Here is a 26490-nt window from a genome sequence, read left to right as displayed (position 1 = left end):
GCTCTCCCACTCATTGTGACAACCAAAAGTGTCTGCAGATACGGCCAGCTGTCTTCTGGAGGTGGTAGACAAGTTGCTCTCAGTTGAAAACCACCGAGGAAGACAAAGCCTCTCACTGTGGATGCCTGGCTCCCCAGCTGGGCTGGGAATGCTGGAGGCAAGATGTGGGTCCTTCATGGGCTTATTTGAGGGCTCAACACTCAGCCGCCCACCACCCCCAGGCTACGATGCCTGTCTTTCAGTAGCTGGTAGTTGGCTCCATCCGTTTCAATAAAAGTCCATGTGTGAACAAGTGCTTCCCAATTACCTTCCAAAACAAGCATTACAGAGTGGGCGCTCAATAAATACCTTTTGAGATGCAATTACCTGCTGCCCGCCCACCTGCGGCATCTAAAAATTACACCTAGACCAGCAGACAAATGACTCAGAGAATGTTTCATAGTCCTGGCTGTACAGTGCTGTTTTGGAGCCAAGCCTCCAAAGCAAGTCCATTGAATTCTTCTAGGGCTGGTCTCTGTCCCTACTGCTACAAATTCTAGCCATTCCTTGCATTTGTTGGCATTTCACAAATTATAAAGTGCCTCACATATAGACTCTCCCTTGATTCCCCACAAAACCCTGTTGCGGTAGGCAGGGCAGGAACAATTACTATCATTCTGCAGATGAAGAGAGTGATTTTCAGAAAAATTCAGGTCACACAGCAAAGCACGGACAAATTTTCTGCTCCAGCTCTAAGTCTAGTGCCCTTTTCATGTTTTCAATAAGGAATCCAGAACAGCAGAGTTCTGCAGTGCCTTCCACATCTCAATCTGCAGAAGATGTTGACTCCTCAGGGCATGTGTCAAAGTCTTGACCTGCTACTACCCCTGAGGAGCTGTTTGTACAGTCCCGATGGGAAAGTGTAAACAGGGTGAGAGGCATGGTGAGCTTCCAGGCCTGGCGTGAAGATCAAAGCCTGGGCCCCGCATGCCAGACCTGCTTTCACACTGTTCCCTTAGTCCTGAAAAGCTCTGAGATCCTCTCAGCCACTTTGTGGAAGAAACACAAAGCAGGTTCACCTAGCTTTCTCTGGACATCATGGAAGTGGCCAAAACCTCCAAGCCCCAGGAGGAGGCTGTGGCTAGATTTTAAGGCTGGCATGAGTAAGGAAGGCCAAAGCCTTTTGGATCTGAGGGTCTGTTGGGCGTCAGAAGTCTGTAATTCTATGCCTTAGGAAATTCTTTGATGGCTGTAACATTCTAGTGTGGACAAGCCTAGATGTGAGTAATGCTTTAATGGGAGTCACATGGGTATTGGTCTACAGATGGGGGAGTTAGTGATTATTAACGCAAATGTAGGTTTTCTCAATTCCGGCAATTTTTCTAGTGAAGACTTGCCCATTGAGACAACGTGGCTCCTTTTTAATGAAATGATTTGCTTGGTTTTTCTTTGACAGAACAAGCCAAACTGGGTTTCATTGTCCAGGCATCCTAGAATTCATTCTTCACTAAAGAAGATCTGTGTGATAAGATGATTACTTTATTAGTTGGGGAGGATAGAAGCAGGACTAAAACTCTAACCTTGAATACCTCAGCAATACCAGATGGATGTGCGTCTCATTCTAAGTGGCTTTACGGACGATGAGTCTAAGCTAAAACATTGGAGGAAAAAACCCATAGTAATCAACTTTCTTCCTATATCTTATCAAGAAACGTGTGTCGGCCGGGCGGGATGGCTCATGCCTGTAATCTCAGCACTTTAGGAAGCCAAGGCAGGAGGATCACTTGAGGCCAGGCATTCAAGACCAGCCTGGGCAACATAGTGAGACCCCCTCCCCCCATCTAAAAAAATAAAAATTAGCTGGGTGTAGTGGCACACACCCATAGTCCTAGCTACTCGGGAGGCTGAAACAGGAGGATCACTTGAGCCCGGGGGTTTGAGGCTGCAGTAAGCTATGATCAAACCACTGCACTCCAGCTTGGGTGAAAGAGTGGTGAGACCCACGGCCAAGCGTGTAATCCCAGCACTTTGGGAGGCCGAGGCAGGCGGATCGCCTGAGGTCAGGAGTTCAAGACCAGCCTGGCCAACATGGTGAAATCCCATCTCTACTAATAATATAAAAATTAGCCTGACATGGTGGCACATGCCTGTAATCCCAGCTACTCAGGAGGCTGAGGCAGGAGAATCACTTGAACTCGTGAGGCGGAGGTTGCAGTGAGCTGAGATCGCGCCACTGCACTTCATCCTTGGCAACAGAGTGAGACTCTGTCTCAAAACAACAAAAAAAGAAAGAACGAAAGAAAGAGAGAGAGGAAGGAAGGAAGGAAGGAAGGAAGGAAGGAAGGAAGGGAGGGAAGGAAGGAAGGAAGGTTGGTTCATAGCCAAAGTAGAAAAGCCTTTTCCCAGTTCGTCTTTTTCAAAGCCACTCCAGGAAAGTCTCACTTAGACAGTGTCCAAGTTGAAAAGCCCAACTATTAAAGTGTCTGTTGTGCAGTTTCCAGAGGGGAGGCAGCATGGAATCATGGAGGAAAGTCTGGACCAGGAGTCCAACGACTTAGCTTCTCATCCAGGCCTTGCTACTTATGCAGTGCATGACTTTGATAAAGTCCCTTCACCTCTCTGAGCCTCAGATTTTGCAATGGTAAAATAGGAATGATACGACCTGCCCTGTGCACCTAAGAAAGTATTTAGGAGATCAAGTAAGGTAATGGATATCAATGTTTTATAAATCCCCACTGAAGGTGGTACTGCAATAGAAGGAAGGAATCAGATCTGTGTTCCGACTCTTTAATAAGTGCCTCCGGTGAACCATTCCCATTGCCTATAAAGTACAGCATGGAAGACTGACCCCAGTGTATTAGGAAGACCTTTTATTATCAGGGAAAAGCTGGAGGCTGTGACAGAAGATTTAGCTTCCAGTCCAGCTACAACAAACTTACCCTATGATTTAGGCAAATAGCTGCCTTTCTAGGTCTCAGTTTCTTCATCCATAAAATAGGGATAATAATACCGTCCTCATTTTCCCCACTTGAAAAATAGGAATAATAATTGTCCTACTTTCTTCCCCTATAAGTTGGAGATGGTAGGCCAGGCACAGTGGCTCACGCCTGTAATCCTAGCACTTTGGGAGGTCGAGGCGGGTGGATCACTTGAGGTCAGGAGTTCGAGACCAGCCTGGCCAACATGGTGAAACCCCATCTCTACTAAAAATACAAAAATTAGCCAGGTGTGGTGGCATATGCCTGTAATCCCAGCTACTCGGGAGGCTGAGCACGAGAATCACTTGAACCTGGGAGGCAGAGGTTGCAGTGAGCCAAGATCGTGCCACTGCACTCCAGCCTGGGCAACAGGCTGTTCCCTAGCACTTAGTTTATACTAGTGTAGCTCAATATTTTTTTAGCTTTTATCTTTGTAATTTTATTTATTTATTTATTTATTTATTTGAGACAGGGTCTTGCTCTGTCACTAGAGTGCAGTGGTGCACTCACAGCTCACTGCAGTCTTGCCCTCCCAGGCTCAAGCAGTCCTCCCACCTCAGCCTCTCTAGTATCTGGGACTATAGGCGCATGCCACCATGTCTGGGTAATTTAAAAAAAAAAAAATTTTTTTTTAGAGATAGGATCTCCCTATATCGCCCAGGCTGGTCTCAAACTCCTGGGCTGAAGTGATCCTTCTGCCTCAGCCTCCCAAAGTGCTGGGATTACAGGCATGAGCCACCAATACCTGGCCTATCTTTGTAATTTTAATTTGGTCAAAAATAAGGTTTTGGGGGCAGAAACCCAATTTTCATGAAGTGAGGACTCTTATTCCAATGCCAATCTACTGTGACCCTCGCAATCACTCTGGCAGCTCTCTGCCAGAGTTCTTAAAGGTTGGGGCCTCCAAGAAGAAGTGAAGGCAAGAAGTGGGCAGTTAGTGTTGCACGTCCCATCTTCCAGTGGCTCCTGTGGCCTAGAACAAGGGAACATACTAGAAATGTCAGAGTGAAAACAGAAGAGAAGCACTTACTGATCCCTGCTGCAGTGTTTGTTTTCTACGAACCCTTAGTGGAACATTGGCACTCTTCATTCCTGAGAATATTGGATCTATTAAATAACACCCATCCTCATTTTCCCTCTTGCAACAGCTATTCTTGGCTCTCAGAAGCACCTAGCTATACATTCCTCCCTTTGCAGTACCTTAAAGACCAAAGTCAAACCTTGTTTTTCTGCTGCTATTGATTGTTTTTCTAACCCCCTGAGCTGGTTTTATAACCCTAGTTTTATTGCTCTAGTCTTGGCTGGCTTTGAAATTCCCTATAGATCACTCTTTTGATAACTTCCTGCTAGACAAGGAATTTACTATCATCTTTCAGCACTATTAGCAAACCTGTCTCTAGATCTCTCATTTCCCAGCACTTGATATCGCACTTGATATCGTCCAGAGAACAGCAGTTTGGCAGGGGAAGAATCATTTGACAGGGGGAACATGTCCTAAGTCCTGGAATACTACAAGCAGGTCTTTTAGTCTCTACTAACCCAGTACTTCTGAATAGAGCATATGGGGACTGTCTGAGAGAGGAGGGCTGAAAGGTGTCCTGTTGTCCTATCATAGAACTTTACATAAACTTACAAGAAGAGGAAAAGTCTGTAAGGATTGGTGGCACTCAGAATCTCCTTTTTCTATCTTCTCTTTGCCTGATAATTATTATCACTAATTTGATGATGAGGAATTATTTCTCTTAGTTTCATTTCTATAAGCAGCCCTATTCTGTTGGGAAAGACTGCTAGCAGCAAAATTAGGAAGACATATTTGAGACAAATATGTGCTTCCTTTTCATCTGCATCTAACTTCAGCCTGTGCCCTCTAATTCTATATTTCAGTCTCAGGGCTAGATTGAGGTTGAGTTATGGTTGAGATCTGAACGTCAGTTTTTAAAAGCTGAGCATAGGACCTTACAATCTCCATCTCACTGGTTCCAGACCACTACAGAGAGATCATGGAGGCTTGAGACGTCCTTAGAACACAGTCAAATCCAGCTGACCTCAGGATACTCTAGCTCTGCCTTTCCACCTGGATCCGTTTGGTCTCTGCTCCTTTCCTCAGGCATTTAGTGGTGCAGCTGGGCAGAGCATGAAGCAGCACTTTCAAAGCACCCACCCAATGGAACCTGATGACCTATCTTACCACGAGAAGTGGACAGAGGAACTTTTGGGAGGAAGCATGTCAGGAACGGCCTCCACACTCCTACTCCTCCTCTGCGTAACACACACAACCCAGCAGCCAGACATTCAGTACTGGCTGCGGGCCTCACCTCTCAGGAGAAAACCAGCCCCTGCACACAAGCAGAAGTGGATTAGTGGAAACTGCGCCGGATTAAGTATCAGGAGACTGACTTCTAGATCCAATTTTACCCATCAGTAGCTGTGGAATTTGGAGAAAGCCACTTAACCCCTCTATGTCTTAATCTCTTAGTTTGTAAAATAGAGAGGGAAGTACCTGCCCCTCTCCTCTCCCTGAATTCCATAGGTTGTTTTGAGGGTCACATGAAACATTGGTGGGTAATGACCTTTGAAAGAATATAGTACTGAGGCTTTGTACGTATTGCATTCCTACACACCACTTCTAAACTACTAGGACTGTTTTATTAGAGTTATTTTATGTTCTTCACCAAGGGTGGGGCCGTCATGTCTAGGGTAGAAGCCAGCCTCCAGGAGTCTTTTCCACACTTGTAAGTCTTGAAAGCCCCCAGTCTTGGGGTATGACCACAATCTGTCCAAAAAATATTGCCCTTTGGCTCATTTTTGAAGCCTTCCAGCGGGCAGGTGGTCTCTGCAAACAGCCCACTTTTCCAGCCCTGCCATTTTCAGAGAGTCTTGAGGCCCTTGTCACTTTGGGTGGACCACGTGTTGCTCAGCTGGAGGGTCCTGAGATTCAATACTTCACCATCACTTACTGCGATGTGGACCTAGGCAACTCACTTGGTATCTCTGAGACTCAGTTTCCTCCTCTGTAAAATGTGAGAAATGATATCTGATTCCATAGTGTCATCCTGAGGATTAAATGAGATGTGGAAAGTACCTGACCAAGTTCCTGGTCAATATGTGTCAGTTCTCTGCTCCTCTTTCCCCTACTTCAGGGAGAATTATTGCTAGGCACTCCTTTCTGCAGATCATTTACGTATCTCCAAGGCATTTCAGAATCAGATCAGAGATGAGACCACCCTCCAAATGCCAATCCTGCCAACCGTCCTGCCTCTACTGTCTCCCCTCCTTATCCTTGGTGCCCTATGCAGGGAACATCATCGGCTCTGGAATCTTTGTCTCGCCAAAGGGAGTGCTGGAGAATGCTGGTTCTGTGGGCCTTGCTCTCATCGTCTGGATCGTGACAGGCTTCATCACAGTTGTGGGAGCCCTCTGCTATGCTGAACTCGGGGTCACCATCCCAAAATCTGGAGGTGACTACTCCTATGTCAAGGACATCTTCGGAGGACTGGCTGGGTAAGAGGATCTGTGGAGACCTGAATGGTCTAGGGGGAAAGGAAGAAGACATTCAGAAGGAGGTCAGATCGTAAAAAGCCAAGGCCAGGGGTTTCCAGTCTCCAGTGTGCCACGGAGTGCTAGAGAATGGAATGTCTTTTCTGCTTTCCTGCCATGGTTGCTAGTGTAGCCTTGTGTCCTCTCGAGGCTCCTGAGAATGACGGAGGGACCAGGTTTGTAGTTTTAACCTCTATGTTGATCTTATTGGGAAGGATTCTATGAGTGAGAGCAAACAGAACTGTAAAACAACACTGACCACAGATTCCCAGAGAAAGCAAATCACAGAAACAAAGCCCTTCTATCTTGACAAGTGAGAGTGGCCACCTAAGGTAGGGTGTACCCTCTTCTCACACTACCGAGGATAACGGCCTCCCTCTAGAGCTGGGCCCTAATCTTAAATTTCCTCAATTTCTGCATCCCTGCCATTAGTAAACACTCACCAATGGGCCAAAGGGTGTAGAAGGCACTTTCCCCGCAAACCTCCACTTGATACCTCTCCTGATTGTTGTTTACATAACCACACCCTTAGTATGTCCTGTCTATCAACATTCTGGGGTTGCAAATTTTGTTTTTCCACCATTGGATGCTGGTGGCCACAGTGATGGAGAAGAGATCATGAAAGGAGAGGAGAGAAAGAAAGAATGCCGAGACTTGTGTTAGTGCTTGTGGAAATTTAGCTCTTCATCATTAAACCATTTTATTGTCATTGCAGAGGGCTGGGTGTCTCATTTGTGGGCGGGGGCAGAGGCTGGGCTCTTCAGCATCCCTGAAAATAAAAAAGAGATGCATGACTTGCCCGGGCTCTCCCCTGATGGCTCTGCATCCCTGCCATGCCTGTCGGCGGGGATGTCCCATTCCTCCTTCAGGTTCCTGAGGCTGTGGATTGCTGTGCTGGTGATCTACCCCACCAACCAGGCTGTCATCGCCCTCACCTTCTCCAACTACGTGCTGCAGCCGCTCTTCCCCACCTGCTTCCCCCCAGAGTCTGGCCTTCGGCTCCTGGCTGCCATCTGCTTATGTAAGTGTCATCTGGGTCTTGGTAGCAAGACAGCCTCTTTTATTATATTTATTATTATTATTTTTAGAAACAGTCTTCACTCTGTCACTCAGGCTGGAGTGCAGCCACATGATCATAGCTCACTGCAGCCTTGAACTCCTGGGCTCAAGTGATCCTCCTGCCTCAGCCTCCCAAAGTGTTGTAGTTACAGGTGTGAGCCACTGCACCCGGTCTGAGGGACAGCCTCTTTTAGCCTCCCTGGTGGTCTACATGTCTCTGACTCTCCTAACTTCTCTCCATTTTTTTTTTTTTTTTTTTTTTTGAGGCAGGGTCTAACTCTGTCACCCAGGCTGGAGTGCAGTGGCGTGATCTCCACTCACTGCAACCTCCGTCTCCAAGGTACAAGCAATTCTCCCACCTCAGACTCCCGAGTTGCTGGGATTACAGGCATAAGCCACCATGCCCGGCTAATTTTTGTATTTTTTGTAGAGATGGGGTTTCACCCTGTTGGCCAGGCTGGTTTCGAACTCCTGACCTCAAGTGATCCGCCCACCTTGGCCTCCCAAAGTGCTGGGATTACAGGCCTGACCCACCTCACCCTGCCTCCTTTTCTTTTCCCCATTACTTTTCCATTTCCTACAAGTGTGTTTTGTATGAATGGATTCTGCATACAATTGGCTGGTGTTAAAAAAAAAAAAAAAAAAAAAAGAAAGTAACTTAAGTAGCTCCTTGGAGGCACTGTACTTTTCACTGGCAGGGTTCTTGACATTACGCAAAGCACTTTCACCTATATTATCTGATTTGGGCCTAATGACAAGTCCATGAGGTAAGCTGGGCCAGTGTTAACATTTTCCCAGAACAGATAAGGAAACAGAGAGCCAGGCAAGTGACTTGCCCAGGGAGGCAGGCCGCGTGGAGTGCAAGGGCTCCTGATTTCTTGTCTGTCCAGTGCACTGCACTGTGCTGGCTACTCCCAGCTGCTCCTAGGAAGATTACTCTGGCTTCATGGCAGTAGGTCCACATCTACTTCTACCTCAACTTGTCAAGTCACACACACTCTTTTAACTCTCTTGGAGAAGGGTTTGTCCATGGTCCCTGCCCTCGATGAGTTTTCTAACTAGGAGAAAAGTCATATAGACAGATACTGTGGTTAAGATTCAATTGCAGTAAAAATTCAGAGAAGGGAGCTAGGTACCTGTAGTTCCAGGTACCTGGGAGGCTGAGGTAGGAGGGTCTCTTGACCCTGGGAGTTCTGGGCCGCAGTGAGCTATGATCACACCTATGAATAATAGCCACTGCACTCCAGCCTGGGCAACATAGTGAGATCCTGTTTCTAAAAAAAAAAAAATTAAAAACAACAGTAACAATAAAATTCAGAGAAGGGGAAAAGATCTCTGTGGGCTGGAATAGGTTAGAGAGGCTTTCTAGAGAAGTTCTGCAGAGCCGTATTTCTAGGAAGTCTCAAAGCTTTATCTCTGATATTAGTCATCTCAATGGATTGGGGTATTTTACATCTTTAATCAAAAACTAATTTCTAAAGTAAATACTTAGATATGTTTCAGGAGCTCCACCTCTAGAGTTCACTCGGTCCCTGCCTTCCCATACCTTCTAACACACATACACTTAGCTGAGGGTAGTGATCATCCTGGCCATATGCTTTCCCAGGTCCTGACACTTTTCCTTCTGTCCTGCTATGGGATGGGGGAGGAAGAGATCACTCACCCACCTCAGTAGCCTCTTACAGGGCAGGCAGCTGGGACCCAAGAGGTGGTCTCCTTGGCAAGTGAGCCCTCTTTGGCAGTGCTGGTCAACCCTGGGACAGAGCCCCACCACCCAGGCCATTTGCAATATGGGGCCAAGACATTTGTTTGAGGGTGTATTCCTCGTGTTTGGTCAGGCCTGCTCACAGATCTGGAGGCAGAGGAATGCAGACTCCAAAACCAGGCTGCCTGCACCTGCATCTCCAGTTCACCATTTCTAACTGCAGGGGTGAGTGCTGGGCAAAATCACTCGCCCACCCTACTGTGAGATGGGGAGTGTAATCCTAGTTGCCTCAAGAGGTCGTGGTCACAAGGACTGCAAGAGAGAAGGAAGGGGACACCCTCAGCACAGTGTTAGACACCCAGCACCCCAGTTATATCAGTCACTGGGGGTGGGCAAGATGCTGGGGCCACTTTATCCTTGCATCCTAGCTGGATCCAGAGTTGAGATGGGGAGCGGGGAAGAGTGAGGGCGTGGGAATGCAGGAAGAGGGCTGTTTCTGCCATCAGATCGGCTAACGGGAGGGTGGGAAGCAAGGCCACAGAAGTGCTGGCCACTGCTGTTTTGGTGTTTCTTTGCACACAGACAGCTTCCTTTTTCCTGCTGATGCTGCTAAAGTGTCTCAGACAAGAGGCCACCCTTACCCTCCTACTAGAAATCAAGAACCCCCGAGGCTGTTCAGTTTGCACTCTCGGAGAGGAGCCAGGCCACAGGTTGAAGAAGTTCCCGGGCAGCCAGACCCCATGGCTTCCTTTGCATTCCCCAAATCTGCCAAGGGTTTGACCTCTTGCACAAAGACCCTCCAAAGTAGTGTAGCCTTTTGGGTGTCCCCTCGGACCAGAAAGGTCCAAACCCTCCTAGGAGATAAGAACGGCACCTGCCGGTAGCCCTGCTCCAGAATGACAGGTTGCACAGTCCTCTCCACAGCCTTCCCCTCACCTAGACACTGCTAGCACCAAGCCAAGGAGAAATTTAGAAACCGGCTGATGACAAAAATGACAAGACCCCCCTCCTCTATTCCTGTAGTCAAAGATTCAATAAAGCTTATCTAAGTTTGTCCTCTGCCTTCTCAGCAGAACTGCAAGGAAATTGTCTCCAACTTAACAGTAGCCAATCTTGTCCTCCAAAGATAAGAATTTTCAATGTCCTTGAAATATGTGTTCAAATATTTGTCTACCTTCATAAGCAGAAAAATCTTAAATCCTTCTTATTCCCAAGCGTATTCCTCCTTATTTCCTTTAGGGGAAATGGAAACCAGCTCCACACCTGTCCTGCTGCAGTGTCCCTTTCCTCCTAGCTGTGAAGGCCATGTGGAGCTGCCATCCCTCTGCCCAGCAGGGTGCACACGTACATGCATTAGCTGTACACAAACTTCCTCTCTCCCTTTCCTTATGCCTGACACTCCCAGATGCTTTGAGTCTGTGTACAGAGGTTCTCTTTTCCGGTTTGTTGAATACTTTTTTTTTTTAATCCACTTCTATAGGCCCCTCAAATCCTCTTTTTTTTTTTTTTTTAATTTTATGGCAGGCCATACCAGATAAGCATCCAATCCTCTCATAAGGTATTCAATAAAACAAGAACCAAGCTGTCAGGAAGGCTTGGTAGATGCTTTTTTTTTTTTTTTTTTGAGATGGAGTCTCACTCTGTCACCCAGGCTGGAGTGCAGTGGCACCATCTTGGCTCACTGCAACCTCCGCCTCCTGGGTTCAAGCAATTCTCCTGCCTCAGCCTTCCAGGTTGCTGGGATTACAGGCATGAGCCACCACGCCCAGCTAATTTTGTATTTTTAGTAGAGATGGGGTTTCCCCAAGTTGGTCAGACTGGTCTCGACCTCCTGACCTCAAGTGATCCACCCGCCTCAGCCTCCCAAAGTGAGGCCACTGCGCCCGACTGGTAGATGCTATATTTCATTAAATGCTGGCACTTTTTATTCCAGCACCCCTACCACCCACCCACCTACCCACACCATCATTCAGCCCTCCTCATCCTCTTAGCAGGTGCCAGGCAAGCCAGCTGCATAAAATAAGCCCAGCCTGTGTCTCTTTCGAGAGACAGACGCAGTAGAGAGTTCGGGTGTGGCGTGAACATATGCACATGGGGAACTCTGCTTCCTGCTGTCCTGTGGTGACATGCTGATGACTGTGAAGCGAGAGGTTTTGAGGAAAGGCCACCCTCTGTGGAGAGGTCATTGGTGTATAATGGAGACACTGGAGGACAAGGCAGAGGGCACAGCAGGGAGAGCCCGTGTGGTAAAGCCCGTGACGAGGGTTTGCTGGGGGAGGGAGGAGATGAGGCCAAGTCTGGTTCCATGGTGGGGCTATTTTGCAGGAGAACTGATGAGAAATGAAGTTGGGACGAGCCAGGTGGTGGGGGTGGAGAGGTGGAAAGAACCTGCTGAAACTGGCTTGCCTGCCGGATCCTGGAGCGGGTTGGGGAGAGGAGAGGGAGAGGGAAGGAACTGCAGACTTGGATCACACTTATGCAACTGCAGCTGCCACTTGGAGTTATTCTATTATTTAGGTCAAAGCTGATTACTCACTGCTGAGTCAGCAGAATATCCCCAGCCACCCGGCAGTAAAAAAGAAAAGAAAAAAAAAAAGAGAGAGAGAGAAAGTATTTTACATTTTAATTAAATAAAAAGCCTTTCTCTCTTCTCCAGAACAAGTATATTAGTGGGAGTGGAGGGAGTTAGGAGGGGACTGGGAAGTGTTAGAACTTGGTTTTGATGCCTTTTGTGATTTGCTTGTGTGTTTTTCTCCTTTTGTATTATTTCATGAGTAAATGACTATATTCCCCATATAAAAGATCCAAGTAAGATATAAAAAGAGTCAGCAGCGATAGCCACCCTTATCATCAGCCCCTGGCCAGTAGCTGCAGTCATAGCGGATAGTTCTAAATAAAGTGCATCTATTACTGTACAAATCTGGCTGCATAGACCTATATATTGACAGGTTATTCCTACAGCGTGCCCTTTTTTTTTGAGACGGAGTCTCCCTCCATCACCCGGGCTGGAGTGCAGTGGCGCGATCTCGGCTCACTGCAAGCTCTGCCTTCCGAGTTCACGCCATTCTCCTGCCTCAGCCTCCCGAGTAGCTGGGACTATAGGCGCCCGCCACCACGCCCAGCTAATTTTTTGTATTTTTAATACAGACGGGGTTTCACCTTGTTAGCCAGAATGGTCTCGATCTCCTGACCTCGTGATCCACCCGTCTTGGTCTCCCAAAGTGCTGGGATTACAGGCGTGAGCCACCGCGCCCAGCCTACAGCTTGCCCTTTTATCCTGTAGCCACATCTTTTGGCTGTTACCTGGGTCTCTAGTTGTAAACAAAGTGTCCACAATGATCCAGAAGAAGCACTGGGTCCAGGGGACACCCTTTCTCAGGCTTCCATCTGTGCAACTCTGCATTTTCCTTTGGGATCTGTTTGCCCCCTGTTCTCTTGGAGCCTGGATCACCTTTCATTAAGTCAGCTCCTGGCCTCCTTCCTCTCATTTGGGGTTGGAGTCATGTCCAGCACCTGAAGTGGAATCAATTCTTTTTATTCAAGTTCCCCACTTCTCCCTGAATGTCTTGACCTAAAGAAGCTCCTTCTCCTTCCTCACCCTCAAGAGAAAGAAATATCCTGTATGCATTTCTCAAGGAAAAAATGCTTCTAATCGTTTTCTGTCTTTCTACTGAGATTCCTAAGAGGCTAGCTTTTTCCAGGGCTTCAAATATCTCTTTTTCCTTGAGCTATTTGGAAAGGAAAGGACTTCACGTGTTGCTTCAAACTCCTGAGTTGCTTTGCAATTCCTCTGCAGAAAGCCTCCAACTGCCTGGTGCAGAATGCTGTCACAGAGAAACTCGTGAGTTGTTTTGCAAGTCTCTTGCAAATTTAATCAATCCCTTGACATCAGAGCGTTCAATAGTCTTTCCTATCATCTAAATCCCTTAACCTCAGTTTATTTTCCCTTGAGCCCTCACATTCTCTACCCCCAAACTTCTCCTCCCCAGACACTAAACATTTTCCTTCAGGTACCTGCGCAGCACTGCCTTCTTGCCCTTCCCTAGTCCCCAGAGAGTTCTTCAGGTATCCGATCAGCCTTGTTTATATGAATTCAGACAAATACAGACTGGCCTACATTTGATTCCCATACATCCAAGACTCTATTTTTCTCTGTACACCTTCTAACTAGCCAGCATTTAAAATCTAAATGCATTGAAAATCTCTTGATTTTTACTCAATGGCCAGTTTGACTAACATCTCATTTTTCATTTTTATGATGCATTAAGATGAAAATTATTCTGTAAGCAGATTTTTTTTGGAAAAGAGAAACTGAAAACATCCATCAGCTAATTAGCATACTGAACTCCTACACTAAGAGGAGATAAGGTATGATTTATAGAGTCTTAGAAAAGATTAGTCTAGTGAAGAGAATCATATGCAAAAACACATAATTACAATACAATGTGATGGGGAAAAATGTGGGCAACACAGAGAAAGGGGCTTCAAAGTTGGGAAGAGAGTGCTTAGAAAGGCTCCCAGCTTGAGCTAAATGTTGAAAGGTAAGTAGATTTTATCCAAGGAACAGGGAATCCCTGAAAGATTTTGAGCAGAGGAGTAACATGATTAGGTTCACATTGGGGAAAGAAAAGACTGCAACTTGAAGCAGAGAGACAAGCAGGCTAGGCATTTGTCCGGGCCAGAGAGATGGTAGCCTGAACTAAGAATGAAGTAACAAGGATGGAGAGGTGACAAAAACAAGAACGATTTAGGAGTAGAATCAGCTGGATGTATTGATTAATTGACTACTAAGGGAAGGAATCAAGTTTGTCTCCAAATCAAAATGAAATGTTTCAACTTAAATGTTCCCAGCATTGATGACAAGCAGTTAGAATGTGTTCTATGTCGGCCGGGCGTGGTGGATCACGCCTGTAATCCCAGCACTTTGGGAGGCCGAGGCGGGTGGATCACGAGGTCAGGAGTTCGAGACCAGCCTGGCCTATATGGTGAAACCCCGTCTCTACTAAAAATACAAAAATTAGCTGGGCATGGTGGTGGGGGCCTGTAGTCCCAGCTGCTCAGGAGGCTGAGGTAGGAGAATCACTTGAACCCAGGAGGTGGAGGTTGCAGTGAGCCGAGATTGCGCCACTGCACTCCAGCCTGGGCGACAGAGCTAGACTCCATCTCAAAAAAAAAAAACAAAGAATGTGTTCTATGTCTGCCTTCCATGTCCTCCCTAGAGCCCTGAGGGGTGCTGAGCAGGTCTCTGGTTAGAATCTTCCCCAGGGTGGTGCTCCCAGGATCCTGCTCAAAATTTTGCCTGCTCTAGAGCAGTATAACTTAGAAAGGGATTGGGACTCTTGGGAAACATTATATAAATGCAACACTTTATTCACTCAACAAACATTTATCAAGTGCCCATGATGGGCTAGTTACTGTTCTTGGCACAGGGGAGACAATAATAAACCAAAAGACTCTCATTCTCATGTGAAGCAGCAGCAGCAGATTTAGCCTTCTTTCTTAACACGTATTATACTACACCCACCTGTGTGTCCTCTATTGCTGCCACAGGTAATACACAATCAGTAATACGTTATTAAACATTTGAGTGTCTGTTCTGCTCCAGGCACTGTAGCAGGCATGGAGATACTTAACTTTTTGTACCAAGGAACTCACAGTCCAGTGGATGTTCCTGACAAGCATACAGGGAATTTCAGTTCAAACTGGAGTTCCAGTTCCCCAAGAGGACAGCATCCAGGCAGCTCCTGCAAGAAAAGTGAGGATGGGACTGGGGTTGAAGAAGCTCTTGGAGAAAGTGACATGTAAATTGAGGCTGAAAGACCAGTTGGATGTAGGCAATGTTCAGCATGGAGGGAGGGTGGAGTAGAATGGGGTGGGGAGAATGTTCTAGCAGAAGGAATCAACATGTGTCAAGGTCTGAGGTCAGGAAAAATCACAGCTGTTTGTGGGAACTAACGGTTGTTCAGTATAGCCACACCACAGACTAGGAGGCAAGAAATATATAATAGAAGCAAGGACTCCATCATGAAAGGCCTCGCCGGGCGCGGTGGCTCACGCTTGTAATCCCAGCACTTTGGGAGGCCGAGGCGGGCGGATCACGAGGTCAGGAGATCGAGACCACGGTGAAACCCCGTCTCTACTAAAAATACAAAAAAAATTAGCCGGGTGTGGTGGCGGGCGCCTGTAGTCCCAGCTACTCAGAGAGGCTGAGGCAGGAGAATGGCGTGAACCCAGGAGGCGGAGCTTGCAGTGAGCCGAGATCGCGCCACTGCACTCCAGCCTGGGCGACAGAGCGAGACTCCGTCTCAAAAAAAACATGAAAGGCCTCATGGGCCATAAAGAGATTGAGTTTTCCCCTAGGAGGAATGAGGTTTGAAGGGTTTCAGACAGAAGACCGACATGATCATATTTGTATTTTAGGAGAGTCATGCTGCAAATCTAAACGATGGATTGGTGAAGGGAATAAGATCAGAGGCAAGAAAAGATGATTACAATTCAGTTGTAGGGATTCAGATTAGAGATGACCGTCATATGCATCTTGGGGCAGTGGGAGTAGAGAAAAGTAGATGCATTTGGCATTTACGAGGTAGAATTGGTAGGCCTTGGTGATTAAGGTTGAAGGAGTCAAGGACTGCATGGTCTTGTTGGGGATACAAGTGAAGTAAATCAAGGACAACACTGGTTTGTATTGTCTGTACGTATTGTATCGTCTGAATTGGTGTGGTTCAGACTGGTCAAGTTGACCCCTCTGTCCTTGTCACCATTTCTACTCACTCTTCAACACTTAAGACTTGCTGGAACTTGAGGAAGCATCCCCTGTGCTTTTGGACTCTGTCTATAATGGCAGACTAAGTAAGTTACCTGAGAAGTCAGTCTTCTTCGTTTCAATGTGCTTCAACTGCTGGCCCAGATCACCTCCTCTTTCCTGATTCCCATAGTGTCTCTTCTGCTCTTCAGCTTTTACTCTCAGACTGAAGTTCTGCTGTTCAGAGAGTGTGCGTGCCTACGCAGCCCACACCCTGGAAATTGAGGAATGAGGGGCTTGTTTCTAGGAATATGTCTACTTCTGATTGGGAGAATAGTGAATGGGATTGAGGTTTCCTGAAACAGGAGACTCTTTTGGAGTTCGGCTTCCACCAGGTATGGTAGAGATTTGCCTACTTTCTTGTACCAGGCTAGAAACTTAAATTCTCCTCCGGCCTTTTGTTGCTCACTGTCAAGGATCACTTTGTTTTTCTCAGAGGAGCCAGGGCCCATGGTTTAAATAAAGTCACCCATTAATTGTGTCTGGCAAACTTTTAAGGGTTAATGTGACACACCAAATTTATATCGCATACCTAAGAGCATAAAATCAGAAGGCTCATGGGAGTGAGGCCCAATGGTACTTGGAGCTTTAGGGGAAGGAAAAAGGGCATCTCTATTATAAGAGTTCAGCAAGTTGTGCTCACTTTAGCAGCACATATACTAAAATTGGAGCAGTACAGAGAAGATTAGCATGGCACCATGTACGGATGACATGCAAATTCACGAAGCGTTCCATATTAAAAAAAGAAAAATGTCCGGGCGCAGTGGCTCGCGCCTGTAATCCCAGCACTTTGGGAGGCTGAGGCGGGCGGATCACCTGAGGTCGGGAGTTCGAGACGAGCCTGGCCAACGTGGAGAAACCTTGTCTCTACTAAAAATACAAAATTAGCCAGGAGTGGTGGCACATGCCTGTAATCCCAGCTACTTGGGAGGCTGAGGCAGGAGAATCGCTTGAACCCAGGAGGCAGAGGTTGCGGTGAGCCGAGATCGCGCCATTGCACTCCAGCCTGGGCAACAAGAGCGAAACTCCACCTCAAAAAAAAAAAGAAAAGAAAAGAAAAAAGAGTTTAGCAAGTTTGAGTACAAGCTACCCTTGGAATTGGGTTATAACTGAACCATTTTGGGGGCATTTTGCAGCCTGGGTCCAGGTTTATAGAATTTAGTGAACACCAACAGAGCCTATAAGCCTTCTGGTCCAAGAACCAACTAAACCTCACAGGATCCACACCCTGTCTTCCAAGACTGAAATACGATGGAGGGTCAGGCTAGCCCTCCTGGGCTCAGTGCAGACTCAACAGAACCCGTTCTCATCCACCTTGCTCCATGTCTGGGGGATGTCAGCCCTGAGAATTGGGGTGTGAGATAGCAATTTTTCAGGCCCAGGCTGAAAAAGTAATGAGTAGGATTAAAATAGGGTTCCCCAGGGTGGCATGGCAGGCCACCCCTGGATTTCTTGGTGTCTTCAGTTTTTTGCTTCTCCCCTATCCAGGCCAGCTGAGGAGCCATGTTTAGCTCATGCTGAAGAGAACTACTTAGCTCTTGGAAAATGCTGAGCTGGATATTCCTGCCTCTTGGCTGAGCTAAGTGCTGGGTGGTGATTCAGCAGAAACCCCAGCTCCAGCAGCTGGCACAGTAGCTAACAGGATAAGAAGGAAGGGGAAGAGAGAGCCAGGAAGGGAGGAGGGGAGGGGATGGGGCAGTATGGGCAGGAGCTTAGCTGGAAGTGTTTGGTAAAAGCTGTGCGCCTCCAGGAGCACTCACAGCCCTCACAGCTTCTCTGCACCCTCCTCCTCTGCCGGTGTGTCCTTGGAAGAGAGAGGCACTTCCGGAAGGCTCAGAGCACCTCCTCTCCTTTGGAGGGGGTTCCGAGATTTCTAAAACGTTGTAAGTGCTTCGAGATGAAAAGGGCTTGAGAAGGGGAAATGTTACTATAGTGCGATAGGCAAGATCTGTTTCAAAACCACACTCCCCACTGTGCACTTTATAGAAGCTGGGATCAAAGCGCAGTTTATGAGGAAGGGCTGCTTTGATTTTTTTTTGGTTGCTGTTGTGTGGCTTTTTGCGGGTTTTTTTTTTAATGTTTTTGTCTTTCACCAGTCAAGTTATATGTATAACTTCATTAGACAAGTTATGTTACATGTACAATAATCAAGGTGCGGAAAGACTTTATAATGTGGCTCCTCACCTGCTATGAAAAATGTCTTGGCCTTGAGGTGGGGGTTAGCGGGGAATAGAGAAGGATTCTAGGAGGGTTCTGTGAAACTGGATCCGTGTCTCCCCACTCCCCCACACCTCCAGGCCTCTCTGGGTCTTTGACGAGGAAAGACTGTTCCGTGTGGCCTGCGTGGGCAGAACTGGAACCTATCAGAGTCTTGGGTTGTGAGCGTTAGAGGTCAAACAGGCCTCCGTGTTTTCTTTGCCTATCAGCGCCTTTTGGCAGAAGCATTGCTTACCTCCTAGATCTGGAAACGCCTGCGGTTGGACAGGCCAAGCCAAAGCGGCATTTCCACAATTAGAAACACGTGCTCAGTTCCTTCCACAAGCGGGGGAGGCGGCCCCCAAGGAGCTCGGTACAGCCAATCACAGAGCCAAGCGTAGCCACACCCACGCCCCCGCAGGCCCGGCTTCCCCTGCCCCGCGGCTCCAACCTCCAGCCTGGGCATCCAGACCCAGAGGTCTGCTGGGAGGGACATGCCTCACCCCTTTTGCTCCAGCTGGAGGGGAGGGAGTCTGTGGGAGCTGGCCAGAGCGTGGCAGAAGGCAGAGAAGTGCACGCCCCAGCAAAAGGTGAGGCTGAGAAGCCAACCCTTCTGGCAGGCCATGACCCAGGTGAAATTTATGGCGTTTCAGAGGGCTCGGGAGCTCCATCCGGAAAGGTGCCTGTTTTGCAGGTTTGGAGAGGAACAGGGCGTTCTGATTTCTACAAAGTGGCGTCACTGCTTCCTTTTTCAGCAGCTGTCTGCTTAGTACATTCCATCTTGCTGTTTTCAGTCCTGGCCTCTCTCTGTTCTGCTCCTCTCAAGCCCTTTTTCTCTCCCACTCATGTGCATTGTCCTCCCCTTGCTCCCTCCCGCCCTGTGGTTTCTTGTGCTCTTTCCCTCTCTTCTTCACCATCTGTCTTTATGGACTTTGGCAAGTCTGGACATTTTTCCCCCTTTCTACTGCCTGTTTTCACTTATCTGAACAGACGAGGAGGAGTGGCCTGGTTCTGGAAATGTTAAAGGAAAACCAAGCCTTTCCAAGCCAGTCCAGTCCACTCCTGAGAAAGGTGCAAGCCAGCGAGACCGAGAAATCCAAATGGAGTTCTGGGAGTTTGGAGAGAACATGTGACGGTGACATTGATTAAGGGGGCTGGTGGGAGGGGCCCAAGGTGGAGATCCCTGTGGGAAATGACTTTCTAAAGCCCTGGGAGCAATGGATGCACCTTTCTTGGTTTCTGAGGCATAACTGTCAAAGTCTTCCCCTTTTGCTATATTGGCATCTTCCTTCCTGCTGCCCAGAAAGCAGTCCAGGCTGGGGCTAACCAGTGTCTTGGTGACAGACCCAGAGTCACAAGTGGCACTGGCAGTAGTGACTATGGGTACCACTGACCCAAGCAGGAGGAGAGATGATGTGGGAGCAGCCAAGGGAAAGCAGAGTGATGTGTGTATAATGAAGGAAGGCGGGGCAGAGGCAGAACAAGCAACTGGGAATTGGGCTGTCCCAGTCTGGTCTTTGCTGCTAATTAGCTGGGGTCTAAGTTCACTCACATATAAAATGAGGTTCTGGGGCTGCCATGGTGGCTCACAACTGTAATCCTAGCACTTTGGGAAGCCAAGTCAGGCAGATCGCTTGAGCCCAGGACTTGGAAGCTGCAATGAGCTATGATCACACCACTGCACTTCAGCCTGGGTGACAGAATGAGACCCCCATCTGTAAAAGAAAAATAAAATAAAATGAGATTCTGGATCTCTAAGGTCATTCCTGCCTTCTGATCACCCATGAGGCTGGACACAAGCCTTGGGTGGTAGAGCGCAGGCTTCAAATATTTACCTCTAGGGCCAAGAGTTGGCTACAAGGAGAGTCCCAAATGGTTCATTCTTCTTAGCACTGTCCTTATAACAACCAATCCAGCCCCATATCCAGGTGGCCCTATCCCAACCTTTACCCTGTCAGACCAGAATAGTGTGGCTCATCGAGTGGCAGCTGGCTTAGTAGAAGAAATGAGATTGGTTCAGGGATCCATGTGGGAATGTTCACTGGCTCCCTGAAGAAGGCCCAAAATGACCCCCTGCTGGCCCAGCTCAATGAGAAGCCAGAGTCCTGTATCCAAAGCACGGGAGCACCTGAAAACAGTCATCACCAGGTGTGGCGACTCACGCCTGTAATCCCAGCACTTTAGGAGGCCAAGGCAGGTGGCTCACTTGAGCCCAGGAGTTCTAGACCAGCCTGGGCAACCTGGCGAAACCCGTCTCTACAAAAAATACAAAAATTAGCTGGGCCTGGTGGCACACGCCCGTAGTCTCAGCTACTCAGGAGGCTGAGGTGGGAGGATCACCTGAGTCTGGGGAGGTTGAGACTGCAGTGAGCCATCATCATGCTACTGCACTCTAGGCTGGGTGACAGTAAGACCCTGTCTCAAAAAAAGGAAAACATTGGTGGCTCATGCCTGTAATCCCAGCACTTTGAGAGGCCAAAGTGGGCAGATTGCTAGAGCTCAGGAGTTCAAGACCAGCCTGGGCAACATGGCGAAACCCCATCTCTGCCAAAAATACAAAAAATTAGCTGGGTGTGGTGGCACGTGCCTGTGGTCCCAGCTACTCAGGAGGCTGAGGTGGGAGGATTGCTTGAGCCCAGGAGGCAGAGATTGTAGTTTGCCAACATCAAGCCACTGCATTCCAGCCTGGGTGACAGAATGAGGTCCCATCTCAAAAAAAGAAAACAGTTATCAAGTGGTCTGTCTCTGGGAATAACGTGTACTCTTAGTGAGCTTTTTTTTTTCTTTGGTTTTGTTCTGTTCTGTTCTGTTCTGTTCTGTTGTGTTTGAGGTGGAATCTCTGTCACCCAGGCTGGTGCGCAGAGGCACGATCTTGGCTCACTGCAACCTCTGCCTCCCAGGTTCAAGCGATTCTCAGCCTCCCGAGTAGCTGGCATTACAGGCGTGCTAATTTTTGTGTTTTTAATAGATACAGGGTTTTGCTATATTGGCCAGGCTGGTCTTAAACTCCTGACCTCAAGTGATCTATCCGCCTCAGCTTCCCAAAGCGCTGGGATTATAGGTGTGAGCCACCGTGCCCAGCAAGCTTTTTGCTTTTTTTTTAAGAGACAAGGTTACCCAGGCCAGCATGCAATGGCACAATCACAGCTTACTGCAGCCTTGAATTCCTGGGCTCAAGTGATCCTTCCACCCCAGCCTCCCTTGTAGCTGGGACTACAGGTGCGTGTCACCACATCTGGCTAATTTTCTGTTATTTTTTAAGAGATAGGATCTTGCTGTATTGCCCAGGCTGGTCTCGAACTTCTGGCCTCAATTGATCCTCCCACCTCAGCCTCTACTGTCACTGGGATTACAGGTGTGAGTGACTGTGCCTGGCTGTACTTTGTGAGCTTTCCTAGAGGAAGGAGAGACAGCCACAATATGTACCCTCTCCCCACAACTCTGTCTGGCATCCGGGGCACTTGCTGGCCTTGCTTCATGGGCCATCCTATGACATATTAAACCGGATATTTACTCCCTAGAGAAGCACAGTGGCTTCTATGTGCACGCTCCCTGAATTTTCTGTGTAGATGTATCTATCTGTCATTTCCATTCAGTAAGCTTTAGCACCTACTGTGTGCCAGACAGGACCTCAGGGCCACACCGGCCACTAGGGGATTGTTTATGGCTGCGTGTGCACCACTGGCTGTGGACAGTCTCCGCGGGGCCTGAGGAGTGGGGCAGCACAGGCAGCAACCGCGCAGCTCTTCAGCTTTCTGCAGGGTGTTCCTCCCTAGCAGACAGAGGCACGTGACTTAGAAGACCCGGTGGTATTTTCTTCACTAGTGGAAACTGAGGCACGGGAATATGTTTGACCATCTGGGCTCCTGGTCCATTGCCTTAGCCTGTGCTCCCCAGCCCCACAGCCTGTGCCTGTGACCCACTCCCAGCTTCCAGACAGCTGGGTTGAAGGACCCCAGAGCAGGTCATTTGTGAAGGAGCATCCGCCAGAGAAAAAGATGAAACAGATTAGAAATTGAGAATGGTCAGGGGCACAATGTGCAATGTGGTCTGATGCATGATATGATCTCTAAAATCCTTCAAACCATTCCCATTCCCCTCCACTCTGCTTTGCCTCTGAGTGTCAGCATGAGCCTGAGCAAATCACGTGCTCTTTTTAACTTTCTTAGTCTACAGTCTCTTAAGATGAACAATAAAAATAACCATTTAACATTTTATGCAACAATACACAGGATACAGAGTATCGTCACATGATTCAAATGGACCATAGGTTTTACATGGAGAAAAGGGAGGCTCAAAGAGGTTAACTGAGAGTACGTGACTAAGCTGGGAAGGGCACCATGGCCGCTGAGTTCTTCAAGTTCAAAAGTTCTGTGATTCTCAGATTCAGACCTGCCAGGTCCCTCTGAGAGAGCCGACTCTGGCTGCTTCCCTTCATGCTGCTGGTGATCCTCCTCCCCATTCTTACCACTTCACACCTTACACAAGCTCCTCTGAGCTCTGCTCACTTGTTCTACACCGGAAAAAGACTCCAGAAACCCACATCATCCTTCACTTACCAGGTGCTACTAGGTAGGGTTGAGGGGAAGAGTGATAAGATCACAGCCTCAGCTCTGGACGATTGCAGGGACTTAAAACCAGCTCCACAACTCCCCAACCCATCCTTAAAACCTTCTAAATGAAGATTTATTTGTTTATGCTAATGATTCATTGGTGTTCTATTTCAAAATGCACTAAAGAAATTAATTTTAAATTGTCTCTTTTACCTATAATCTATAATACTGTCATGCATTGCTTAATGATGGGGATACATTCTGAGAAATGTATCTTTAGATGATTTAGTCATTATTGAAACATCATAGAGTGTACTGACATGAAACTAGATGGCATAGTCTACTACACACCTAGGCTACATGGTGTAACCTGTTGCTCCTAGTCTACAAACCTGTACAGCATGTTACTGTACTGAGCACTGTAGGCAGTTGTATTTGTGCATTAAACATATCTAAACAGAGAAAAGATACAGTAAAAATATGGTCTTATAATCTTGTGGGACCACCAAGGTATAAATAGTCTGTTGTTGCCCAAAATGTCATTATGTAGCACATGACTGTATATTGATTTAGGGTTAAAAATGGGTTGACTCAGCCTAGAAGGATACAGGGCAAGCTCTTCCAAGGTGTGTTTTGGTGTTGTCTACCACAGGGCAGTACACGGTGGGGCCACTCTGTACCCTCCAACGTGAAGAGTGTACTCAGACTCGGGACTCTTGGGATAATAATCTCATGGCTTTCTATCTTGACTTCTTTTATGGCCTTTGATTGTGGCTTCTGGCCAGTAAAATAAGGAGACCAACAACATCATGGGGGCAGAAAATAAAGGATTCATGTCTGTGAACATCCTGGCACTCCACTCGCCTTGCACGAAGTTTGTGATTCTTGGGCCAGTGTTGTGTATCTGGGTTGTGTGGGTGGGTCTGAAGTTGTAAGGAATATAGGGGAGACTGGAGGAGAACCTGGATTAGATGAAGGAGGGATATTGTGTCTTTTGCCCTGGATTTCTCTAAAAGGAAAGAGGAAAAACACTGCTAGAGTTACAACGCAAGGCTGTTTGCTACTGTATTGAATTACCAAATGGAGGAAGAGGAAATAGGAACACTCTAGCTGTGGGATCCCAACTAGGGTTGGGAAATTGGAAGAAGTGGGAAGCGGCTATGTGGTGTGGAACTTTGCTAACCAGGTGAATACACTGGTGACCTCACCTTCACTACCCACTTCTAGAGAGCGCCATCCCTTCCCACCAACTGGTGTCCCGCAAGGCCTGTGGACAGACACTCATTTGGGCTCCTGGTGTGTGTTGCCTGGCTGTTGTTTAAAAGCTTTTCTCTTTAAGGGTATGTCCCTGCTGTCTGGTCTTTCTGCATAATGTCTGTCTGGTATCCATTTCCTATTGCTACTGTTACAAGTAACCACAAACTTAGTGGTTTAAAACTATACAAATGTACTATCTTCGTCCTGAAAGTCAGAAGTCCTAAACTCTGGCGTCAGCAGGCCTGAATTTCTTCCGGAGGCTCTGGGGAGTATTCCTTGCCTTTTCTAGCTTCTAGGGACCTCCTGCATTCTTTGGCTCATGGCCCCATCTTTCATCTTCAAAGCCAGCAGCGTAGCATCTTCAAGTCTCTCTTTCTCTCTGTCTGATGTTTCCATGATCACATGTCTTTTTGTAACTCTGACCTTCTTGCCTCCCTCTTGTAAGGACTCCTGTGACAACACTGGTCCCTCTGGATAATCCAGGATAATCTCCCCATCTCAAGATCCTTAACTTGGCTGGGTGCAGTGGCTCAGGCCTGTAATCCCAGCACTTTGTGAGGCCGAGGCGGGTGGATCACCTGAGCTCAGGAGTTCGAGACCAGCCTGGCCAACATGGTGAAACCCATCTCAACTAAAAATACAAAAATTAGCCAGGTGTGGTGGCGGACACCTGTAATCCCAGGTACTTGGGAGGCTGAGGCAGGAGAATCGTTTTAACATGGGAGGCAGAGGTTGCAGTGAGCCGAGACTGCACCATTGCCCTCTGCCTGGGCAACAAGAGTGAAACTCTGTCTCAAAAAAAATCCTTAACTTAATCACATTTGCAGAGTTCTTTCTGTCATTTAAAATAACATAGTCACAAATCTCAGGGATTAGAACATTGATATCTTGGATGGCCATAATTCTGCCTTCAACTGCCCCCATCCCAAAGAGATCTGCTGTCATTGCCAAGGGGAGGAAGTGAAGGAGAGACTTCTGTAATTCCTGGAGATCAAAGTCTGGGGTCAGAGCTGGGATGGGGCTGAGGGTACCTTCTCTGCAGGGAGCCCAGCCCTCCACAGTGGGCAAGCCAGTTCCAGGTCTGCAGCAAGGACTCTGAATCCCTCTGCCAGTCCTGCAGAAAGCATTGAGCCCATCTCTCCTGCTTGGCAGCTGGGAGGCCCTGGACTCTGGGCAGTGTTCCAGATTGCTAGAAGCTGAGTTTTCCTCCTCCTGCCTGACTCATTATTTGTAACTCTTCTGTCACCTTGATGTTGAGTTCTTCAAACTGGGTGGATTAATTAACCAGCCCCTGACTTCAGCATCTTCTTGAACTCTTGTCTTCTTAATAGTCTTTCATCTTATTTTTTACCCAGGAAGCAAGAAAGAAAGAGGGGAGGAAATTCCCAAAAAATACATACAAGCCTGGAATTCCATGAGGGCCTCTAAAGAAGCAGTAACCACTCCCACAACTAGGTTACAATGGACAAGAACCAGTCTTATGACTTGTTATTTTGTCCAGTTCGACCAGGATTATAAATTTCTCCATATTGCCAGGGTCTCCTCCTCCTATAGAAGGCATCTCTGATTCCCCTGGGCTGAGTTAGGGGTTCCTCATTGATGCCCACTAGCTTCCGTGAATAGCTTTGCCATCACCTCGTTGTTTTGTGGGCCTCTCTTACTTCACCCGTCGTCCCTGTTACACTGCCAACTTCCTAAAGGCAGGGACTTGTGTCTTATCAATGACCTCCCCACCAGCTAGAAGGCCTAGTACATGTAGGCCCTGCATGAATGACGGATGAGTAGATGAGTGGATGGATGGACAGATGGATGGATGGATGACAGATGGTTGGATGGGTGGGTGGATGGATGGATGATGGATGGATAGATGGGTGGGTGGATGGATGGGTGGATGGGTGAATGGATCTATGATAGATGGATGGATGGATGGATGGATGGATGGATGGATGGATGGATGAAAAGCCCCTCACATTTCAAAGCTGCAATGGCCAATGATCCTCATCTACATGTGGCTTCCCTGAGGTCACTGTATCTCAGGAATGCGGAATTCAGGGTCTAGCCAAGAAGAGAGGGTTCTAGAATATCATAGTCAGCAACAGACAAGTGCCAGGCAGTAGCTAGCCAGCAGCAGGGCTCCTGACCAGGGCAGGAGCTTGGCAAGCACCCACTGACCTTTCCTCTCTGGATGGAGGCTCAGGTTTCAGCCTGCTGTGAGGGAAGCTGTCTTGTGGTACCAGGAGACTGATACCCTCTTTCCCCTCAGTCACATGGTGTGATCACCCAACTGCAGGGTGAAGGGCCAGATCTGGGGCCTGCAGCCATTGTTCCAAGGAGATTAGGTGTCACAGGCAGCCTGCCTATCCCCACCTCATTCTCAGAATTTCTTTTTGTTTCTGAAAGATTACTGTGAAGGTGAAAGGT

At 47.7% G+C, this 26490-nt stretch overlaps 1 protein-coding gene and 1 non-coding gene across 4 annotated transcripts in view; both read left to right on the top strand.

Annotated features, from left to right (window-relative positions):
- Positions 1 to 26490, top strand: part of SLC7A8 (solute carrier family 7 member 8) — a 60065-nt gene that overhangs the window by 11674 nt on the left and 21901 nt on the right. The window contains exons 2-3 of one of the 3 annotated variants that reach the window (XM_032179963.2): positions 6254 to 6458; positions 7364 to 7515. In XM_032179963.2, the coding sequence (XP_032035854.1) occupies positions 6254 to 6458; positions 7364 to 7515 (357 nt within the window). Of the gene's footprint in view, positions 1 to 6253; positions 6459 to 7363; positions 7516 to 17653; positions 17947 to 18685; positions 18850 to 26490 lie in introns of those variants that run through there. The other 2 variants (XM_032179965.2, XM_032179964.2) reach the window with 2 other exon arrangements.
- LOC116456379 (U6 spliceosomal RNA) lies at positions 16699 to 16804 on the top strand. The gene has a single exon (XR_004244620.1). It is a non-coding gene; the product is annotated as a U6 spliceosomal RNA (small nuclear RNA).

Source organism: Hylobates moloch, unplaced genomic scaffold, assembly GCF_009828535.3.
Source record: "Hylobates moloch isolate HMO894 unplaced genomic scaffold, HMol_V3 SCAFFOLD_16, whole genome shotgun sequence".
In the NCBI taxonomy this organism is placed as follows: Eukaryota; Metazoa; Chordata; class Mammalia; order Primates; family Hylobatidae; genus Hylobates; species Hylobates moloch.
Note: the sequence above shows the minus strand (reverse complement) of the source record. Positions and strands in the feature narration are given on the sequence as shown.